The sequence below is a fragment of the Pteropus alecto genome, unplaced genomic scaffold (genome assembly GCF_000325575.1).
Source record: "Pteropus alecto unplaced genomic scaffold, ASM32557v1 scaffold57, whole genome shotgun sequence".
Taxonomy (NCBI): Eukaryota; Metazoa; Chordata; class Mammalia; order Chiroptera; family Pteropodidae; genus Pteropus; species Pteropus alecto.
In genome coordinates this window covers 297,117-320,438 of record NW_006442508.1, presented here as the reverse complement: position 1 = coordinate 320,438, position 23,322 = coordinate 297,117, and the positions used below count along the sequence as shown (strand labels likewise).

General features: G+C 33.4%; 1 protein-coding gene across 4 annotated transcripts in view; it reads right to left on the bottom strand.

The window, feature by feature from the left end:
• UBE2K (ubiquitin conjugating enzyme E2 K) overlaps positions 1-23,322 on the bottom strand; it is a 54,751-nt gene that overhangs the window by 11,768 nt on the left and 19,661 nt on the right. For 2 of the 4 annotated variants that reach the window (XM_006922447.3, XM_015597557.2), the window contains exons 2-3: positions 12,011-12,104; positions 7,572-7,630 (exon numbers count right to left, since the gene is read on the bottom strand). The exons of 1 other annotated variant lie outside the window; for it this stretch is intronic. In XM_006922447.3, the coding sequence (XP_006922509.1) occupies positions 7,572-7,630; positions 12,011-12,104 (153 nt within the window). The remainder of the gene's footprint in view (positions 1-7,571; positions 7,631-12,010; positions 12,105-23,322) is intronic. One more of the 4 variants, XM_025040235.1, reaches the window with a different exon arrangement.

Below are 23,322 nucleotides of genomic sequence, written 5' to 3'. Positions count from 1 at the left end.
GTTTAAGATATTTATTTAAAATTAAATAACTAGTTAGCAATAGAACAAAATGAAAACTCATACAATCTAAGATTTTGAGTCTCTACTCACCTATTTATCTTAGCATAGAAAAACACAAAACGAACAAAGTGAAAATGCTAACTCTTATCAGATCACTGTGAAATGAAATCTAATTCATCAGCTCTTACTTACGAGCTTGTGGAGGATTATTATTATATCTGACACATAATAGTGATTTGAGTCAAAATTCCTTTACACGTAACAGATTACTATGAGCCAAGGAACATTCTAAGTACTTTACAAAAATTAACTCATCAATATATGCTCCGAATCTAAGCTATTTATGGAAAGACGTTAAACAGTTTCTACTTCGCTCCTTGTGACTTGATTTGTCTGTACTACCCATACCTACTTTCTCACCTACTAACATATATGCCATCTGAAAAAGCACTTTAAGTCATGAATGACTTCAAAACACCTAAAACAAATGGACATTTGCCATACCTTGATCCTTTTTACTTAAAATACTCTTAATGATTTCAATGATATCTACTTCTCTCCATCCACAGGACCACCATCTCATTAAAAGAAACTATTATTCTTCACCTGGGTTACTGAACAGTCTACTGACTTTACTGCCTTCAGTTTTGCTCCATCTAATCCATTCCCCACACTAAAACCAAAGGGAGCCCTTGAAAACAAATCTGATTCATGTCATTCCTCTATTTAAGGCCCTTTAATGACTTCTCATTCCCTTTATGTAAACAAATACACATTCATAAACTGGCCCTAACGTACCTCTCACTTCCACCCCGTATTCCATGCACTTGCTCAACAAGTCATATTAAAATTTTTTTCTTTTTGCCTTGGGGCCTATACATGTTTCTTCTCTCAGTAACACATCTCTGCGCCCTCTTCTGGCTAACTCCTACTTATCCTTCAAGTTTCAGCTTCCATATCACTTCTTCCATATCACTGTTTCCACAGCACCTGTACTTTCTTATGTGATAGTCCTGATCACACTTCTATAATCTCTTTCTTATTTATCTCTTCCCTAAAAGGCCCAGTATCTGTCCTGCTTATTAGAGCATGCCAAGTATCTAAAGTGTCTAATGCTGAATGAATATGCAATTAACATTATGGCAAACCTGTTAATTATAAGGCTAAATAGTATCCCACCTGGATATGATGCAGATCAACTAAGAGACATAGAGTGTTTATGTACAATAAACATTTCTTCATAACAGATATAACCCATAATATCCACATCTTAATTTTTACCATTCATTAAGTTCAAAGCATTGATACAAAATAACCATATGCCATAATTTCAATAACTTAGCCATTTCAGTATTTTGTGACTTTAAAACAAAAGTTGTTCATATTTTCAACAAGAATGAAAAACAGAATTTTAAATTACCACTGAAGATGTCAGAAGGTTTATGGTTTAAGCAAGTGATCTAAGGCTATGTGAGCTGTACATCTTGCTTTTTAAAGAAGTCTTCAATACACAATTCTCTATAGACACTACATGAAAAGCATGCATATATACAGAACTAAGGAAATTATTAAACTATTCCCTACTCTGTATTATATATATAATTAGGAATAAATAGCTTTAAATTTGCAGATGGTGTAATAAAGAATTTAATTTTCAGAGGACACTCCATTATCCATCAATACAAATATAACTGTCTAATAAGTAGTTCTTATGTGGTCTACCACTCTATCTCATACTCTGCTCTTGTTATTCTTTATCAACTACCTCCTTTATTAGATTTTGCACTTCTCTATCTCAAACTTTAATGTCACCAGTGGTACCCACATGTATCCTGAATTATGTCCTATTATTCTATACCCAGTTCACATCCACTGTATGTCACTTTCTCCCACAGTGCCACCCACAGTGCCACCATCACTGTCCTGTAACAAAAATGTAGAATCAAAAGAACTTGAAAGGAATGAAGTGTAAGAGTAAGTAATGATACAGTACCAATCAGTAAAAAATTCAAATCTCTCTATATATTTACTATGATCTACTTGAGTCACATTTGACTTTGATTACGAAACAGATATGGGATGGTTTACAGTACTAAAACATTTACCAGTAACAATTCAAGTCGCCTTATTTTCACAAACAAAGCTAATTGAATTAGCACCATTTGAGTTAACTTCAGAACATTCATTAGCTTTGAGGCGCAGTCAAAGAATAGAAACAAAAATCTTAATACTATTTACATGGTTTTACCAAACTGAAATGAAAGAACTATTCTTAGTTGATACCAGCACATCATCATCAGTAGTCTTATCTCCTCCTATGGGGTGCATGAATATATGCATCCTATATTCATTCACTCTTTAGTTCAACAAATATTTCAGCAACTACTTTATGGTAAATGTGAGCTCACTGAGAATTTCCAGTTTCAAACCTGGAACTCAAGGATGTTACTATATGAAACTAGCTTCATCTATCTTACTGTACAAACGAAAATGCTATTTTATTTTAAAGATGCATGTGCAGATGAGCGGATTCATTAAAGGCTATGAGCAGTGGAATTTATACTCAATTTCACATATAAAAGTATGTTTATAACACCAAGGATAGAGAAGAAAATTCACAACCTAATCACTAATATGTAACTAGACAAATCATTGAACTGGTTTTTCTAATTTAATGGGTTTTTCGTTAATAGAATATAAATTAGAATTTACTTTAGAAATAACAGTGTATGCATTGAATCAAATTTCTTCTACACTATATTCAGCTGCTTCAAAGACCATTTTTTCTGTCTAGAAGTAAATCTTTTACTCTTCCGGGCAATAATTTATTACAGAATAATAATAGAAAATACTGAGGCCATGTTAAGCCAAATCAATGTAAGTTTTCAATTTTGTGCAGTTTTAGCTGCACAGTAGTAAGAGAATATAACCACTAACTTCAATACTTTTTACCTCATAAGGCTTAAATTTAAACCTGAGCCTACATATTAAACATATGTGAACAGAATTCAGCAAGTTTACATAAAGTATCCTCCATTCTCTCCATTATATTTACCAATCAGTAAAAAATTCAAATCTCTGTATCTAGAACATATTTCTCATATGCCCATTAATATTTATTGCAAAAGCTTAATACCATAAATGAGATGAGGACCATATTTTTAAAAATACTAAATTCCAATTACTAAATGACTAACTGGATAAAGCCAGAGGGAGACAAATTTGGGTTGATTAAAGGAAGACCTTTCTGAATCTTGAAGCTACCTCAATATAGAATGGCTGAAATTAGGATAGTAGTGGCCTAAAGAACAACATGAGCTAGTAGTAGTAGCAAAACATCACACAGACCCCAGTTCTCATGTTTTGAGTCTATATTTCTCACTGTACTAAAAAGGAGTGGGGGCAGGAGGGATTAATAAAACAGATTTCAAAGATTAAATGTAATAATCCCCAAATAATGCCTAAGTTAGTGCCTAAAACAGCCAGAACCACACAATCATTTTGAAGCTAATTATAGACTACAGAGGAAAATAATCACTTTTAATAATTTTTTTTTCAATTACAGTTAATATACAATATTAGTTTCAGATGTACAATATAATGATTAGACATCTATATAATCTACTAAGTGACTACCCCAATAAATCTAGTACCCATCTAACACCATACAGTTATTACAATATTGACTATATTTCTTATGGTATACTTTACATCCCCATGACTCTTGTAACTACCTATTTGTACTGCTTAATCTCTTCCCCTTTTTCACCCATCCCTTTAACCTCTCCCTACATCTGGCAACCAACAAAATGTTCTCTGTATCTATGAGTTTGTTTCTGTTTTGTTTGTTCATTAGATTCCACATATAAGTGAAATCATATGCCATTTGTCTTTCTCTGACTTACTCCACTCAGCACAATAACCTCTGGGTCCATCCAAGTTGTAGATGGCAAGATTTCAAAGACTTTTGAGACCACATGAATTGCACAACTTCATGGTTTTTAGTATATTCAGAGTGCAACCATCACCGCAATCTAATTTTGATGATTTCATCACCTCAAAAAGAAACCACGTAACCATGAGCAGTCACTCTCCATTCCTCCACACCCCTAACCCCCAGTCCAAGCAACTACCAATCTATTTTTTTGTCTATGGATTTGCTTCTTCTAATGTTTCATATAAATAGAATCATACAATGTGTGGCCTTTTGTGTCTGGCTTCTTTGATTAAGCATGATGTTTTCAAAGTTCATCTATCTTGTACCACATGTAAGTACTTCATTCGTTTTTATAACCAAATAACATTCAGTTGACGGACAGTTAGGTCAATTCCACTTTTTAGCTATTATGAATTGTGAGAGTATAAACATTTTTGTACAAGTTGTTGTGTGAACATGTTTTTCATCTCTATCGGGAGATACATAGAAGGAGAATTCCTAGGTCATAAGATAACTCTACACTTACCATTTTAACCAAATTATTTCCCAAAGTACCTCCAATATTTTATGTTCCCACTAGCACTGTATGAAAATTTCAATTTATAGAGGAAATTTAAGTGTCAATGCTACCATATTGCAAAACCAAAAAGACTACTCCAAGAGAGGCCTCTTAGGGTGATAGTCATTGGTTAATGCTAGCTAATATTTCTAGAGTGCTTAACTCTATGCAGGCACTGTTCTAAGTATTATATTTCATTAAATCTCAGGTACCATCAATTATTTGATATGCCATTACTGTACGTACCCCCTATGAAAAAACGTTGCCAATAAAATTATGACACACCATCCCTTGAAAGATGTAACCTGATTTCAGAGGCGTTAAAAATATGAGAAATGTTTCCCAGAATTATTGAAATATAGTTCTTTTCAGTGGGCTCCAACCTTTTTGGCGCCGGGGACCAGTGCTCCTATGAGAATCTGATGCCTGATTATCTGAGGTAAAGCTGAGGCTAGTGTTGGGGAGCAGCTGCATATATAAATGAAGCTTTGCTCACTTGCCCATCACTCACCTCTGGCTGTGCGGCCCAGTTCCTAACAGGCCACAGACCGGTACTGGTCCGTGGCCTAGGGGTTGGGGACCCCAGTTTTACATAGATTAACTCTTTTAATCTTTACAATCCTATGAGAGGACTTTACAGATGAGGAAACTGAGGTACACAGCAGTTAGATAGCTTGTCTAAAATCACAAGGCCAGATAAATGGCAGAAGAAAGATTTGCACTCTGGCTAAATGTTCTTGTTCTTGGCAGAATCATATTCACTGTTTCAGAGATTCTGCCCTTTCTCCTTCCTCATCAGGATCATGGAGGAAGAACACAGTGGGCTTTTTGGGATCTGGGTTCTATTTAACCTCTAGCCTAAGTTCCTTCATTAATTAGGACCATTTTAAAGAATGTTTCAGAAATGGCACATATAATTCTTAGCACAAAGCAAGTGACAGCTGTTACTATCATTATTTAAGAGTAATAATGTAGTGGTTGAAAGCAGTCTCTATTGAGGTCTTTATTTCTTCCTCATTTTCATTTAAAAAAAATAGGCTATGGGGTCATCCTTAACTCTAAACATTTTAAAAACTTCTTTTCTTAATTAAATTCATGGTATTCTCCAATTAAAGCACTCTCAAGTGACTACTCATTCTAATGATAATATTGGGAACCTTGACTGAATCCAGTGGACAGCAACCAGGATGAAGATTAAAATTAAGTCACAGATATAAGATGAAAGCTTAATAGTGGACATCTCTAAGACATACTGACCAACTGTTTTCTTTTTTTGTACATCACTCATTTAATAAACACAAACTACTTTTATAATATGAAAAAAAATGAAGAAAATAAAATCAACCAAACTTAAAAGGTAGAAACAACTAAAACGTACACAATGGCCAAATGGATAAACAAAATGTGGTATATATGTACAATGCAATACCATTTAGCATTAAAAAGCAATGGAATTCTGACACATGCTATAATATGGATGAATCTTGAAGACATTATGCTAAGTGAAATAAGCCGAATACAAAAAGACAATATTGTATGATTCCACTTAAATGAGGTACCTAGGGCAATCGAATTCATACAGAGAAAGTAGAACAGTGGTTACCAGGAGCTGGGGGCATGGTATAACAGGGAGTTATTGTTTAATAGAAAAATGAGAATGTTCTGGAGATGGACGATAGTGATGGCTGCACATCAGTATACTTAATGCCACTAATCTACACACTTAGAAATGGTTAAAATTATGAATTTTGTTATATACATTATGCATTAAAAAAACAAAAAACAAAAAAAACAGGCTTATCAGAAAATAGATGTATATAAGCAACAGAATAATAGACACCCCCACTGGTATATGGCCTAAACTCACCCTGAACTTCCATTACTGTGTCTATTCTTCCACTACTGTGTCTACAACCAGCATACAGAATAAGTGAATTCCAAAACATTTTCTGAGTGACTACTATCATGTTCAAGGGACAGTACACTGTTAGGAGCCACAGAAAATATAAAGGCATATATATGGTCCTTCACTTTAAGAGCATAAAAGTTAGTGAAAGATACATACGCTCAAATAACAGAATACACTAATTGGTACCAAGTTTGTTTTGGTACGGCATAAGTTATATAAAATGCTATTGAGAGAGTAGAGGGAGAAACAATTTGATGGGCATAGCTTAATGGAGAATGATACTTTACCTATACCTCAAAAGAAAACTTAAATTTTAAATGATAGGAACAATGATTCAAGTGAAAACGACAGAAAAGTGTGAAAGAATAAGCATCGTCTACAAACAGCAAATAACCTAGGCTGGTAAATGAGACCCATGCTGTAGGTGAGGGTGACAGAAGAATAGGAGGGAAAAGACTGGGGTCAGGTTGCAGGAGGTTTTAAATGCAAAGGATAAATAGGAGTAGCAAAGATGAAGGGTGAATAATAATAGGCAAAATTGGGAAGTAATAAAGTTGAATGCCTAAACTAAAATGGTGATGATAGCAAAAGTAAAGACAAAGGAAGCTATTCAGTCAAAAAGTTTAGGTTAGTTCTCCTTGCTATACATGATGCTATAGTATTCCATTGCCTCTTTTAACATTCATTACAGCTGCAGTTATGCTCTTTTTTCCTTCCTGCTGGAATGTGTGCTCCATGAAAGCAAGGGCAATGTAAGTCTTAATTATTGCTATATTGGCACAGAGTACTCAAATAATTGTTGAACAAATTTAGAACATACTCTTCCCTAAAAAAACATACTTCTTTGAGGAAAGAAAGAATTTGTATAGGGATTTTCTATTTCTGGGAACACTATTAAGTTTTTCCAGACCTAGAACTTAAGCCATTGTTAGATGCATATCCTATTCCTGTCTAGAGACATTACTAGCTGCCTCTGAGTAAGCTTGCTTTTCATTATAATTTCAGAAGCAAACCATCTGCCATTACCTGAAATCTTGTCCACACTAAATTAACACAGTCAACAACTCAAAAAAACTGTAATTTTAATAAGCACTAAAATATGTATTAATTAAATGGGCCAAGAAATATATTTTAGAAGTTTGTACACAAAAATAGGCTTACAATACCTTAGGGGGATTAAATGGATATGTTTCTGGTATTTTTATCTCTAGTTGGTATCTTCCTCCTAAAAAATGGGGAAAACAGAAAGTTAAGAATGCTGCTAATCTCAAATATGTAAAGCTAAATATAGTGATAGAACTTATTAAAACATGTACTACTTTATATTCGATTATAACAAATTCATTTTAAAGCTGAAATCCAAAAAAGGAAATCATCAAAAGCACTAGTCTTTAAAGGTTATTTAAAGCACACAGAACAGCATTTTAAACAACTATATTAGCTTATCAGTGAATAATAGGGTTACAGATAAATGAATACATTAAATCCAAACAATCCAATGCCAAAGATTTCATTGGGACAATTAAGTAGTATAGGTTGTTTCTTTTTGTTTCCCCTAATCCACAAGAAAAAAATGGAAAGAAAACAAAACAAAACAAAAAACAGAAGTCAGGCAGGGAAGGAGGTATAAAGGTATAGATGGTATAGAGAAAAAAGATATATAGATTATGCCATAAACTGAAAAATCTATTTCTAGCTGGTTCTCTCAAGTGCAAAAAAGTCCCAAACTTTTAACTTGTGCCCTAAATTAAATGCCAACCTTTCCTGTTAAAATTTTAAAAATAAAATTCAACAAGAGGTAGATAAAAACAAAAAAACTGCTTTCTGCCTCTAAATGGGTACACAAAATACAAAACTTTGTTACAAAGAGGTTGTTGTCACCAGTAATGTATAGAAGGCAACGTTCTTGAGCAACTAGCAGCTAAATATGTTATTTTAAAAAGTTTATCTAGCTTCCCATACCTGGGGTGAAGATAACTGCCTCTCAGGAAATTCTGAAAAAGGAAGTCTTGTAGTATATGAGAGGCTGGCTTTGAAACTCAACTCTAAGGAACCTTCCAATTCTAAGATTTTATGAACTATTAACAGAATATTCACTATTCCAAAATATAGCAAATAAAACTGTGTTACTGGAATATTTACTTAAGAAACTATGCCTGGAATTCATGACAAAATAATCGAGAGATGGAGCAGATCAAAAACCGGCCATGAGTTGACAGTTATTAAAGCTGGCTGATGAGTGCATGGAGAATCCATTATATCATTTGCTGCTTTATATGTATATCTGACATTTTCCATAATAAAAAGTAAAATAAAACAAAAGCTGTGCACCAGGAGAGATATTAACTTTGAAATTCCATACATTCAACTCTCAGTATATCCTAAATTTTCTCAAATCCTCCTCCTCTATTGTTAGGAATAGATAGATCAATGCGGATCTGGGGAAAAACAAAAGAGCAATCCACTTGGTAACACTTTTTTCAAGCCCTTTTTGGTTCCAATTCTTTTCTTGCTAATTCTTTCTAAGAGAATCCCACAGTGACTGATGCATGTGTTGGACTAGATGTCTGAATCATAAAAGCATATGGCAGCAGTAAAATACAGTCTAAACAAACAAACAAACAAAAACAAAAAGACAGGTAAGAGAAGATTATCTGAAGAAATTTTGTGAATATAAAGATAACTGTTTATGTTCAGAGTTATAATATAATAAATTTGGCCTGAGAAATATGTAGGTTCTTTTTCCTTCCTAAGAACCTTACTTTTTTTCTGATTAAATTCCAGATTAGTGTCTCTATAACCTTTCATATGAAGTTCTTCCTCCTTGGAGAGCCCAGATATATACATAATTCTGAACCCTTGAGTCCTCCAAATCCTATTTCTACTTCATATGTTATTAATATGCTGTCTTGATTATTTGATAACTTTCAAAATATAACCACCATAGCATTGATTGATATAGATCAGAGTAATACAACTAAGGGAGCTTTAAACTGCCTTATTCATATTATAACAGCTTTCATTATAAAACTTTACTTCTTGAATAGCTTTTACTATTAAAAATCTGTAATCTTGAAATTTAACTTAATCCAAAGTGAAGATGGGGAAAGGATGAGATTTTAAAATATCAACAATTCCATAAATTCAAAACAACTCTTAGGAAGAAAGGTTCAAGAACTAAATTGTTCCTTTTCCATTGAGCTGTTAAGACAAAAGAGAATGAATTAAGTAACATGCACAACACAGTAATTTTTCCATGGATATTCTACTTCTCAATCTGAGTACTTTTAACAGTACATAAAACAGCTGCCTCATTACCTAATAATTGTTATAAACAATTTAACATCCCACATGTAAACTTTTGCCTTAGTTATTAGTCAGATTGAAAAAAACTTAAAAACTAGTAAGAGATCTGCAATAAATATTATCAAAAGTTTACCCATGTTCATAAAAAAATGTGGCTAAGTTTATGCCTTTGAATAGTGCTTTTCTTAAAGTGAAAACTTCTCTTCTATAGTTTTATGATAAAAATATAATTTAATCTATCTCAAATATATAGCCAAAAAGCGTATTAAAACTAATCTTATCAAATACTAATGTCTCACTTAGTGGCATTAGCAGAAGTAAGCACTTCAAAATGACCAAACTTGTTTCTAATTAGCAAAGAATATGGTATATTTATAACTTAATCATCCTAAAATAAGTGTATATATTCCAATTTTTTTTAATTTATCTACTTTTCTTATGCAACCAAGAAGGTAATGAACATCTTGCCTATCTAGTTCAGGAAGTGCCTTTATACGTATCAATTTGCCAGAAGAGCTCTAGAACAATAACGCTACTGCTCTATTGTCTTTTAAAATACATCTTAATAACCTAAAAAAGTAATTTAAGAAAATTTATAACGCTTGCTTTCAGAAAGAAGCTAGTACAGTCATCCCTCAGTATCTGCAAGGGATTGGTTCCAGGACACTCCCCTCACTACTAAAATCTGAAGATACTCAAGTCCCTTATATAAAATGGTGTAGTATTTGCATATAACCCATGTACATCCTCCCATATACTTTAAATCATCTCTAGATTACTTTTAATACTTAACACATTGTAATGCTATGTAAATAGTTGTTATATATTGTATTGTTTAGGGAATAATGATAAGAAAAAAAAGTGGGTACATACAACCATCTAGGTCTAACTACACAGTACATGTCAGCAACAATATAACATTTTTTTCCCCCATACAATATACTGTCTTAACAAGAACTTGATTTTTATAAGATAACTAAAGATCTATAATCCATCTAATGACTATCAAAAGAACTAAATGAATAGCTCCCATGAAAGTACCCAGATGAGGTCTCGCACATAGGAAGCACTCAATAAATAATATAAAAAATTAAATAATGTCTGAAAATGGTTTATATGAACTATAAAACAGAAAATAAGATTTTATCATTTAAGGTTTAGTAGGATATAACTAAAGACATTCTAGGGTCTTTAAAAATTTGAACAAAAACAAAATATTCTAGAATATCAGGTTCTTCTGCAAGTTTTAAGGTAACTGTTCATTACATAATTACGGAACCACTACATTCTATTAAGACATAACTACCGCTTCTAATATTCAGTCAATCCTGGTTAATTCAAAAGCAGAAAGTGATGAGAAACAGGCTTTGAAGTCAAAGGCTGAGACTGAGATCCCAGCTCTGCTATTTAAATGTTTGACTTTAGATAGTTACTTAACTTCTGAGCTTAAGTTTCTTCATATATGAAACTGTGATAACTACTTACCTCATAAGATTTATTTCAAAAATTGAATGAGAAACTACATATAAAGCTCTAATAAATAAGAACTTAATAAATACTACTACTACAAATTGTTATGATTTCTACCAAATATCTGAATGTCTATTATATGCAAGAACCTTGGTTATGCTACATAACCCTAATTTATAATAATATTCATTACCAAAGAATTGTCTAATGAGGAAATAAAATGCTATAACGCTTCTTTATCATACCACCCAATTTCATGGTGTAGAGTAACTACAGATTTAGTTTGTGAACACAAAGTTCAGCAAAACTGCCTCCTTTTCTGTATGACTTAAAACAATCACTCAAATCTTTACTAAATAAAGAAAATTAAATATCTGGAATACATCCTGTATGAAGACATATGAGTGAATGAAATGCTAAATGACAAACAGGGGAGGAGAATTTTTTTCAAAAAATAAATATTTTATCAGTCAGAAATTTAAGGCAAGGCTTGTTATAGATACCATATGAAGAGTAACTGAGAATCTATAGTCCATATGTTAGAAACTTAACATATAGAAATTTTTATACTATCAAATTCTAATCTATATTAACCTGTAACTTGGCTCTACTAAATCTATTTTGGGGAAGAAAAAAATTAGCTAAAATTCAGTAAGAAAAATCAGTCTAGATAAGTTTACCTATATTATTTAAAAATTGCTGTATATCCTAAGCCAAATGAAGTTACCTTCCATGTAATTTATAATAGATACTCTTAAGATTATTCTGATTTAATGTTTCAGACAAGTTCTAATACGCACAATATTTTGATACAGAAAAAAGTACTTGCCTTCATATGGTGTGTCTGGAGGTCCTGCTATTTCTCCTCTTAATTCTGTAAAATTCTCATCTACAAGATCTACTTTAATTTGATTTTTGCTCGTCTTAAAAATAAACAGAAAATAAATGTTAGTTATACCAGCAAGAAAAAAGCCTATTATAAAGTATTACCTATAAAAAAATTGTGAAACCCCCTCTTTCATTTGCTTATATATCTGCTCTAGTAAAAATAGTTTGTGTTTTCCTAGAATTAGCCATTTTAAAAATTAACAAATTTTCACTTCAATGTTTTTAATGAAATAAAACCGCTTTGAATAATAGTGCAATGGCTTGTTGACTTTTTAGGAATGTTTAGAGACAAACAGCAGACACCTACTATTTTATATTTGCCAACTTTATGTATGTTAGGCCCAAAGTGATAAATCTTTTCATCTGTAGATGAACAATGAGATACTATAGCCCCAGGCAACATGAGTTCTATCAATATAAACAGAAAATTCAGGGTCATTAAAAGCCATTTAGGCTATAAGCTTTCACTTAAACTAAAGCACAACTTTAGATGTCTAGGTTAACTGAAATACTACACCATCCACACAGATAGTTAAAGCTTAAGACATCTAATTAATTTCTCTTTCCATAAAAATTCTGTAAGCCTAAATGCCTCACGAGAATCTTCTAACGCCTTCTTCAATTTGTTTTTCTGCTTAGTTATTTCAATAACGACCTACTTTCAAAACAGATTTTTTAAATTTATAACACCTATTTTGCACTTTACACTTCCCAAAGTACTTTCGTATCTACAGAATCACTTCAATCTCTCAATCTGTTCTCAGAGTCAACAATGATTCAGAAAACCCTCCAGTGGGATTCGCATTAATGTTCATAAGTACCTGTACGCAAATGAGCTCTCCACTTATATTTTCTGACCTATACTAGTATCTATCTTACTGGTCTGTATTCCTAATACAGGTCTATATTCCTACTGCATTATTCCTTTTCTCAATTTTTAAAAATATCCAAGTTACTTTTTGGGGGGTTGCATTTCACATTTTTACCTAAGTAACACAATGTATCAGAAAGCCTTGAGAGATTTCAAAATTTTTGCTTTTGAACCTACCTTCTTAAGCTTGCTTACTGGATAGAACAGTGTATTATATATAAGGTCCTTGGGCTTCCTCTCCCAACTCCTTAAAAACACCATTTTTATTCATCCTACACTAAACAGTTTTAGTACAGAAATGTTAAGTACAGAAAAAAACATATACCTTAAAACCAAAATTTTAAAGATTTCATGACTCCTAATTAAGCTTAACTTATCTTTTAATAAGAACATAGGATTAATAAACTTACTTTATGCATTCTAAAATCAAATATTCTAATTAGTACTGGTTTATTTCATAACTTTTTTTTCACTTGGGATTAAAGTATTTCATATTTTTCTGAAGGTAAATTTACCTCAAATTAAAATTCATTATAAAAGTGCATAATGGGAAATTTCTTCCTGTGCCCTAAAAATATCATTATCATCCTTGGTATTTGTGGTAGAGGATAAAATGCACAATTTTAGCAATGGTGAAATATTTTGACCGGAATGCACAGGAATAAATAATGTTAAAATGAAAACCAGAGGCATCATACTTTCACTGACCAATTTAAGGAGTCACAAGTTTAACTGCAGATTTCCATCTCTTCCCTAAGATTTCTAAGTAAAACAAGAGTAACAGGATCTTGCAAATCATCAATGCTTTCAAAGTTCTCTATAGCTTCCTACAATACACCCTTCCCAAAAAGAAGTAAATAATCCAAAAGTGTCAGTAGCAGGATTAGATTTAACATTTGATGGAGGGGAGGAGGAGGTAACAGAAATTAGAAAAGCTGCCTTCTAGATTGCCCCCAACTCTCTGGTTAATAAAATGCTAAAAAAAACCTAGTATTAACTTTTATACCTCTGTCCTCATTTTTCTCTTCATTACCTCTAAATTATAATTCTGAGAAAAACGGGTCTTTTTTCACTATAGAGAAAGAACACTATCAGTGTATGAAAATTTTACTAAATTAGCTCAAAGAAATACAATCATCATGATGAAACCCATTATAAAGAAGCATTCTAAATGGTCTTTATCTGCACGTAACCAAAGATAAAAAGAAAATGGAGAGCTAAAGACAAAAATTTTTTTAGATTAATTTTTACGTCACACAACAATTATCCTTTATTACCTCCACATTTTAATTCAAACATCCAGTTATTCCACAATCCAAAACTCCAATCCCAGTGACCCCACAAGCTAACTTAAAATTCTACTTAAGACTCAGGAATGTAAGGAAGACAAGACATGGAAAATGGCAAAATATGATAAACAGTATTAGACAAGGCATGGCCTTTGGAGTCAGACAGATGTGAGCTGAATCCTAGCTCTGCCACTTACTTGTGGTGGTAATTCAGACAAGTCTTAGCATCTCTCAATTTTATTACTGTAAATGAGAAAGCATACCTCGAAATTAAATGAGAATCTCCTGGCTAGAAGTAGCAAAGTTATGCCTCCCCTAACAATTAATTTAAAAAACCTTTGATTTCAAAGCCCTATTTCATAAAATATATTAATAGTTCTGTTTCCAGTCTAAGAATGAAAACGTAATTTCTAAAAATAATAGTATGTTTATTCATTTTAATAATTGCAACAACCAGGGAGGCTAAGGCTTTTGGATAAAAACTTAAAGAATTGTGTTATCACTATTCATTTTTTGTGAGGATAGCTGAAAAGTTGCTTTTCTATACTTTCTTCTCCCAATTCAGCTATGCACAGTGTGACCTCTGGTAGACCAAATTTTTATCATGTTCCCTTGTGACTCCAACGCATTTCCGACACATAAAAGGAAAAGAGATGAACAGAAGCTACAGCTGCTGGTAAATATTTTTAAATAAACTAGTGTATTAAGATATAACACAAAGTATGCAGAAGAGCACTAATATTGAAGCTAATTTGGATGTGGTAAACAAATGAACATTATTGCTAACAAAGTGTAAAATTTAAAGCAAAGCAATTCTTATACATTTCCAAAGCCAAGTCTCTTGGTGATTTGATATCATCAAGGAAATTCTTTCAAATAATTCCTGTGGTCTACTACAGCCAGAAAGTAACTTCAAGTGTTAGTGAACAAAACTAAGTTGTAGCCCACTTGAAGCTTACATCCTAGTGGGAGAAACTAAAAATTGAAAGATTTTATCATATAAGAAGTATAAAGTATTTTGTTGTTTATCCAGTTTAAAACTTATATGACCACAAGCCAGTTAATTAACTACTCCATACGTACCTCAGTTTAATCCTCTGTCAATTGGGGGATTATAATAGTAACTACTGCATACAGTTTCGTGGAAGAATTTAATGAATTAACACAGTATATAGAACAATGACCGCCGCATAGTAAATGCTGAATGTATAGCAGCCATTTCACACTGTAATGTGTTGGCTTTTGAAAATTTTGAAGCAGAAAGTGTCCATCTAACGCAAATACTGTTATTTTTTAAAAGGATAGCTGATCACATTAGTCTCACAACTTCTACTTAATCTAGAAAATTTGTTCTAAAACAAAATTTAAATTCAAATTTCAGATAAGACAAATGCAATTCTAAATGACCCCTAAAGTTATAGATAATTCTCATATGCTATAAAGCATCAGTTTCCAACCTTTCTGGCACCAGGGACTGGTGCTATGAGAATCTAATGCCTGATGATCTGAGTTGGAGCTCAGGCGGGTGATGCTACACTGGGGAGCAGCTGCAAATACAGATGAAGCTTGCCTTTCCCCATCCTCTGCTGCTCACCCCCTGCTGTATGTATTCGGGGTTGAGGACCCCCGCTAAAGAAACTATTAATTTGTTTCTTAATCAAATCCTGACTACCAAAATTTAGGGTAACTGTTCATTATTATCATGTAAATAAATGTGAAATTCAATTCTTCCTAATTTGTTAGAAATGAGTCTTAAAAAGTTTAACAGTTGCCATTATTTCCTCATAATTTAAACTAAATGACTTATCTTTTCCCTGCTATTCTAAAGGCCCCCCAAATAAGAAAAATTCCATCTTCTAAGCAGTTAGGAAAAAAAAATCCTGACTTAGGGTACATCACATTCCCAGAACAGGGTTCAGATGGAAACAGAGGACAGGACAATGAGAAACTGAGATCATGGGGACACATTTTTGGTCCTTACTAAAAATAAGTTCTATGGGTGGCTCCACAGTGTAGTGGTTAGCATGTCTGCTTTACACGCAAAAGGTCCTGGGTTCGTGCACCAGGTGGAGCACCAGCAGCACTCCCCCCGCCCCCCCTACCGTGCATGCTGCAAGCGTGTGGGAGGAGATGCCTCGCCTTCAGAGATCCAGTTCTTAAGGGGAAACGGCAACACCTAAGAGAAGAGGGGCGGGGGGAATAAAAGTTCTAGACCAGCATTGTAGAGTAGAAATATAATATAAACCACATACTTTAAAATTTTGTTGTAATCACTGAAAATAAAAGGAAACAAAAGAAATTAATTTTAATAATATATTAATCTCCAATATATAAAAAGTTATTTTAGTATGTAATAAAAATTAAAACTGAAGATACTTTACTTTTTTTTAATACCAAGTCTTCAAAATCCAGTGTGTAATTTACAATTATAGCTCATTTCAATTTCGACTGGCCATATTTCAAGTGTTCAAAAGCCACGTGATAGACAAATCTACAGATGTAAAAAGTAAATTACTGGTTGTGAAAGAGAGAAAGAGGGAGGGGGAAATACGAAAGATCTGCCAAAAGGTATGGGGATTTTTCCGAGGTGATGAAATGTGCTGGAATTAGATAGCTGTGATTGTTTCACAACCTTGCAAATATACTAAAAACCACCGCATTTAAAAGAAATAATTTTTAAAACCTTGAAAATAAAGTCACATGCAGCTAGTGGCTACAGTATTGGACAGCAAAGCTCTAGAGAACCAAGAAATAACCTCACCAAACAGCAACAGTATGCCATTAAAGTTTTACTTTCTAAACTTATGTCATCATACATCACACAATCTATAATGCAGAATAATTAACATAGTGATTCCATGAATATTTATTATCTATTTTATAAAGCAAACAGGTACCAGTAGTAAAATGTTCAATCAGAAATGTTCTCTAACCTATCCTATACGCATAAATTGAGGTTTCACTTTAAGGTATTAAAAACAAAATTAAACGAAATACTAGATGTCATGCAAGTAATAATTAACAGACAGAGAATATGGAGGGTAAGAGGCTTCTTCTAAGGAAACTCCTTTAAAAGATTTAACTAGGTAAAGCCAATAACATTTTAGGCAGAAAGTCCATCCATTGTAAAATAAAGGCAAAGAGTTTAGGAATTGAAAAGCCACCAATGTGATTAGAATACACAGAATAAAAGGGAATAAGTAAGGCAGGGAGAGTCAGCAAGAGTAAGATTATTTAGGGTCATGAAGAACAATGAGAACCATTTAAAGTTGTAATATGACAATCGAATTTGGGTCTTTACAAACTGGCTGTAAAGAGTAAAGGCAGGAATCCAGTGAGAGTGATTAGAAAGCCCAATGAGATGAAGTAGATGAATTAAGAAAGAGAAGAAATACAAAGATTATAGCATTTAGTTATTACATACTAAAAGTGTATGACCTTAAGGAGGGAACAAGGATCACTCTTATAGCTTTGATTTTCCACTGGGCAGATGATAGTACCATAAACTAAGATAAAGAAACAAGAAATTGAGGAGTCAGAGTCTGGAGAAGAGAGAAAATCAAAAATTCAATTTTAGATATGTTGAGAACATGTATGAAAACCTATAAAAATTCAAGGAGCCAAGTAGACTGTTGAAAACTTGGGTCTAGAGTTCAGGAGTGAGCTGGACTAAAGATATGATGAGCAAGACAGGAAAAACCAGGGCAGCCTGTTATCACTGACACCAAAGGAAGAAAAATGTTTCAAGGAGAGAGTAGCTAATGTTGCTGAGAGATTAATAATAATAGCAGTTAATACTTAATGTAACACCTTATAAGCAGTAGTCTGATTTATATGTAGTAACTCATTTAAACCTTGTAACAATCTTATGTGTTTACCAATAAGGAAACTGAGATACAAAGAGGTTACACAGATAATAATTAGTGAAACCAGATTTCAAAAATGACACATGGGGCCATTCTACCTCATTGACTCTAAGATATCATCAATTACAGGATGACCTAATGTATACCACTAAGAAAAAAAACCAGCTACTTATACTATCACACAATATTTTATCATTTAGAATTGTTATTTTATACTTAGTCAAAGACACTTTAGACTTTACATACATCACACTTAAGATTACATAAAGCAAAAAAAAGCAAAAGTTATTTTGTTCACACACATACAATACTTCCAAAACATATATAAGAAACTGGCAATAGGTTCCCCTTAGTATAGTAAAACTAAAAACTGTGGATCTAAGACAAATGTGAGACCATGGTGCTTTTAGTAAATTATTTCAAACATATACACATATAACTCTTTCTATAAAACACTTTAAAAAGGCTGATGGACTGAGTAATGATGAGATCTTTGAAAAGTGAAAAGGTAAAAGCATTCACTGTAACTGAGCAGTCCATGAAGGGTGAGGGAATGGACATCATGATGAGAGAGAACTCTTCCAAATTTTGGCTATGAATGGGAAGTGAGAAATAGGGCAGTAGTTGGAGGAAGACAGTTCTATGGAGAGGATAAAAGTAAAGAATATCAGATAATGTAATGAACAAGATGGAATGGGGTAGAATGAGTGAAATCCAGAATGAGAACAAATGACTGGCCTTAGATAAGAGAATAGAATACCTGAGCAATATCAGGAAGAAAAAAAAAGATATATACAGGTCAATGCAGCTGTATAAGTTTCTTGCTTTTCTACCCTCGATGAATTCCTAACTTTTCCCACACTAGTTTCTTGCTTTTCTACCCTCAATTAATTCCTAACTTTTCCCACCCTACTAGTGTGGGCTATTTAAACCTTTAGGAATCAAGTCTTAATTGTGACCCCCTGCCATAATCATCCTGATGTATCACAAGACAGATTATACATTTAATAATAGGATCTAAATTTAATTCAGTACCTGGCACACTATAAGAACTCAATACTTTTAAGAACTGGCTTAACTCTGATTTGGAAAGAGAATACATGTCCAAAATAAGAATGTTCCTGAATTAAGATAATATTCACAATTACATCAGTATATGTACAGCAACAAAGACACCCACAGCCACATTTGTACTCTAATTCACTTCATCTTGTATGAGAGCAATCACTTTCTCTTTTCCATTTTTTGGTTGAAGCAAGCCCCACTTTTGACAGAGTTATTGTAGAGCAGGGGCCCCAAGCTCTAGGGCTGTGGACTGGTACTGGTATGATACTGGTCTGTGGCCTCTTAGGAACTGGGCCACACAGCAAGAGGTGAACAGTGGGCTAGGGAAGCTTCATTTGTATTTGCAGCCACTCCCCAGTGCTAGCATCCCTGCCGCAGCTCCACCTCAGACCCTCAGGCATTAGATTCTCATACGAGCACTGGTCCCTGGTGCAAAAAAGGTTGGGGGCTGCTGTAGAACTACTGTAATTAAGACAGCTTGATATTGGTGGGAAAAAAAAAAAAAAGACACACAACAGTGGAACAAGATAGGGCCCAAACTTATACAGTCAACTGATCTTTGAGAAAGGAGTAATTTGATGGAAAAAAAGGAATAGTATTTTCAACAAACAGTGCTAGAACAACTGGACATCCATATGCAAAGTAATCTTTTATTACATTTTCAAAACCGGCAAAATTCTTTTTTAAAAAAATTTTTGAAGTCATGTTTATTGAAGTATAATTTACATTCAGTAAAAACTCACCCCAAATTTGACCAATGCACAATCATCACCATAATCAAGATGTAGAATAGTTCCTCAAAACTCCCTCGTGCATCTCTGCAATCAATCCCTCCCTAGGAATCCACTAACTGATTTTCTGTCAAAAGGGTCATGTTTAATCATTAAAATGATCGATCTATTATGGAAAAATCTGCAGACATATAAAACTTAGTTTTTAAAAGAATTCTTTGGAACATATAATCTTTAGAACAGTCAAAAGAATGGAATTTTAAAATAACTTTTGTAAATTGTTGACAAAGCACAGTCAACAAAGTTGTCTTAAAACAGTTGTAGAACAGGTAGTTTGGTTACTGTGTCAAGTTGCAGGCTGGGGCTAGTTGGCAGAATAACTCCTTTAAATGATGAAATTAAATTATATGGAAATTCTCTATGGGACAGATATACATTCTTACACATATCTGGCACCATCTCAAATTTACTCCTGCTACCATCATAAAAGGAAAGCAAAAACTTCTTGGTATATGTCAATTGTCATGGGTTCAAACACACCTTATTTACATGAAGAACTTATTCCAAGAATGTAATTCTGTCTCTCAAACCCCAATCCTGAAGTCTGTCAGAATCCTGAACTGGACTGAGCCGAGATGCACACAGCAACCGAAAAAGCTAAACTGGCAGAAATTTTAATACCCAATACTGGTAAGGTCAAAGTGACACCAATAAAGTGCATAAACTCTTTTTTAACAGCAAAAAGTATTAATGCCATAAAAATCTGTTATTCTCTTGACTCAGTACTCCTATTCCTAGAAACTGCCTAAGAAATTCATTTCATTATAGGTAGAAAAAACTATAATCATAACAGAAATCAGTGAAACATTATGTATAATGGGAAACAACAGTCTTAGTATCCAACAATTGAGGAATATCTACAAGAATTATGGTGCAATTTAATAGAATAATACAAACAAAAATAAATGAGAAGACTTTTCTGGTTTCTCACCCAGAATGTAAAAACTTGGAAGCTGTCACTCCCATCAATAGAAGAAACAAACTGAACAAATTGAAAATGAACAACTCTTCTTAGAGCCATCAGAGAAATAAAGTTACAGGGCAAACTGCTGCACCAAAAATTGGAGACAGGTGGGTAGAAAAAGACTCATACCTTACCAGAGCAAAAGCTCACAAGCAACTCTTCATAAACCATTACCTGGGTGGGAAAAATCTAAACAGTAATTGATAAACTGCTAGAAGCTCAGTGAGGATGAATCTGAAAGTGAAAAACTGCCAGGGGCCCTTTTACTTTTGTGAGTTTTTAACTCCAAGATCTCTACCAGGTTTTCATAAGAGAAGACCAGAGAAAAATGTCCTGATTCTTTGGCTGGGAGAGGGAAAAAGTTGCCATTTGGAAATAAGCCCAGATTATTATTTTTTTTCTTAACAAAGCCTACCCTCAAGAAAAACTATTTCACCAGGGTCTAACCAACTGGGGTTTTAACAGATCTAACCAACCTGAGGGAAGGTAACTACCCAATTCCAGGCCTCTCAAGGCTTCCAGTTATCACCTAAGGCAAGAGGGAATTGAGAAGCACTTTTGAAGGTCACGGCTTAGGGACCTAACCGTTACCACATCAATAGATCTCAACTCAAAGAACTCCAAGTCTTACACCTTATTTAAGAAGATGTCTCTAAGGAATGCCAAAATCAATAGCGGGAGACAAAAACAAGGATGTAAGAGGAGATTTTAGCCTTGCAGACACTTAAAGCTACAGAAACAATCAAACACAGCCCAATCCCTAGACAGATAAATCTAAAGTCTCACTCTATTTACCTCAGTTCCTTTTACCCAGTACATTGTGTCTGCCTTTCGAGAAAAAAATTATAAGGCATACTAAAGGACAAAAAAGCACAGAACAGACTCAGATATGGCAGAAATGCTGGAATTAGGCTTAAAATTTAAAACTATGATTAATCTGCTAAGTACTCTAATGGAAAAAGTTGACAATATCCAAAAGAGATGGGTAATGCAAGCAGGTGATGGAAACTCTAAGAAAGAATGAAATGGAAATGTTAAAAATAAAAAATACTGTAACAGAAATGAAAACTGCCTTTGATAGGCTCATTAGTAGATGAACAAAGAACAAATGAGCTAGAAGAAATGTCAATAGAAACTTCCAAAACTGAAACACAAAAGAAAAACAAATGAAAAAGAACAGAACATCCAAAAAGTATAACATACAAGTAATGGCAATAGCAGAAGGAAAAGAAAGGATAAAAATAAATATATGAAGCAATAATGACTAAGAATCTTCCTAAATTAATGACAGGCACCCAATCACAGATCCAAGAAGCTTAGAGACTACAAACCAGGATAAATCCCCCCAAATTTATACCTTGGCATATCATATTTAAACTGAAGAAAATCAAATACAAAGAGAAAATCTTGAAAGAAACCAGAGGGGAAAAAAACACCTACTTTGCCTAGAGATGTGCGAAGGTAAGAACTATATTGGATTTCTCTTCAGAAACCATGGAAGCAAGAGGAGAATGGTAAAAGTGTCAAAGGGAAAAAGCCTCACCTCGAATTCTACATCCAGTGAAATTATCCTTTAGAAATAAAGGACAAATAAAGACTTCTCAAACAAAAACTGAGGGACTCTGTTGACAGCAGATTTATGTTGCAAGAAATGCTGAAAGGAATTCTTCAGAAAGAGGGAAAATAATACAGTTCAGAAACTTGGAATTTACATAGAGAAAGGAAAAAGATGTGAGAAAAAAATTAAATAAAATCTTCAATTATTCTTAATAACAGATAACAGTATACTCAAAATGATAACAACAACAAAGGATCTGGTGATCATAGCTTATGGATAAATGGAATGTATGACAGAAATGTTATAATAGATGGGAGGCAGAAAATATGAATTCTATTATAAAGTACCTGCACTATCCATGAAATAGTACAGTGTTATTTGAAAGAGTTCTTGTAAGCGTATATGGCAAATTAAAGGAAAACTACTAGAAAAAATGTTTAAAAAAATAAAAGTACAATTGATAGGCTAAGAAAAAAATGGAATCATATAAAAAATATGGCAGGCATTAATCCAACTGTATCGATGATAATTATAACTGTTGTGAATGGAAATTGTCAATAGAGTCATTTATGTTAAGGGAACTAAAATGGAGCCAGGACACCGTAATGAAGTCTTCCCCATGAACATCCCACCCATGAACTCTTAAACTTTTAAGCTAACTATGGAACCACATCTTGAACTTCACTTCTTCCTTACCACAGCAACCAAACCATCTGCATTATACACCTTGAAAGGGGCCAATCCATTTCACCAACCATTAACCCGGAACTGAATGGTCAATTAATCTTTAACAAAGGAGGCAAGAATATACAATGGGGTAAAGACGGTCTCTTCAATTAGGTGTAGGGA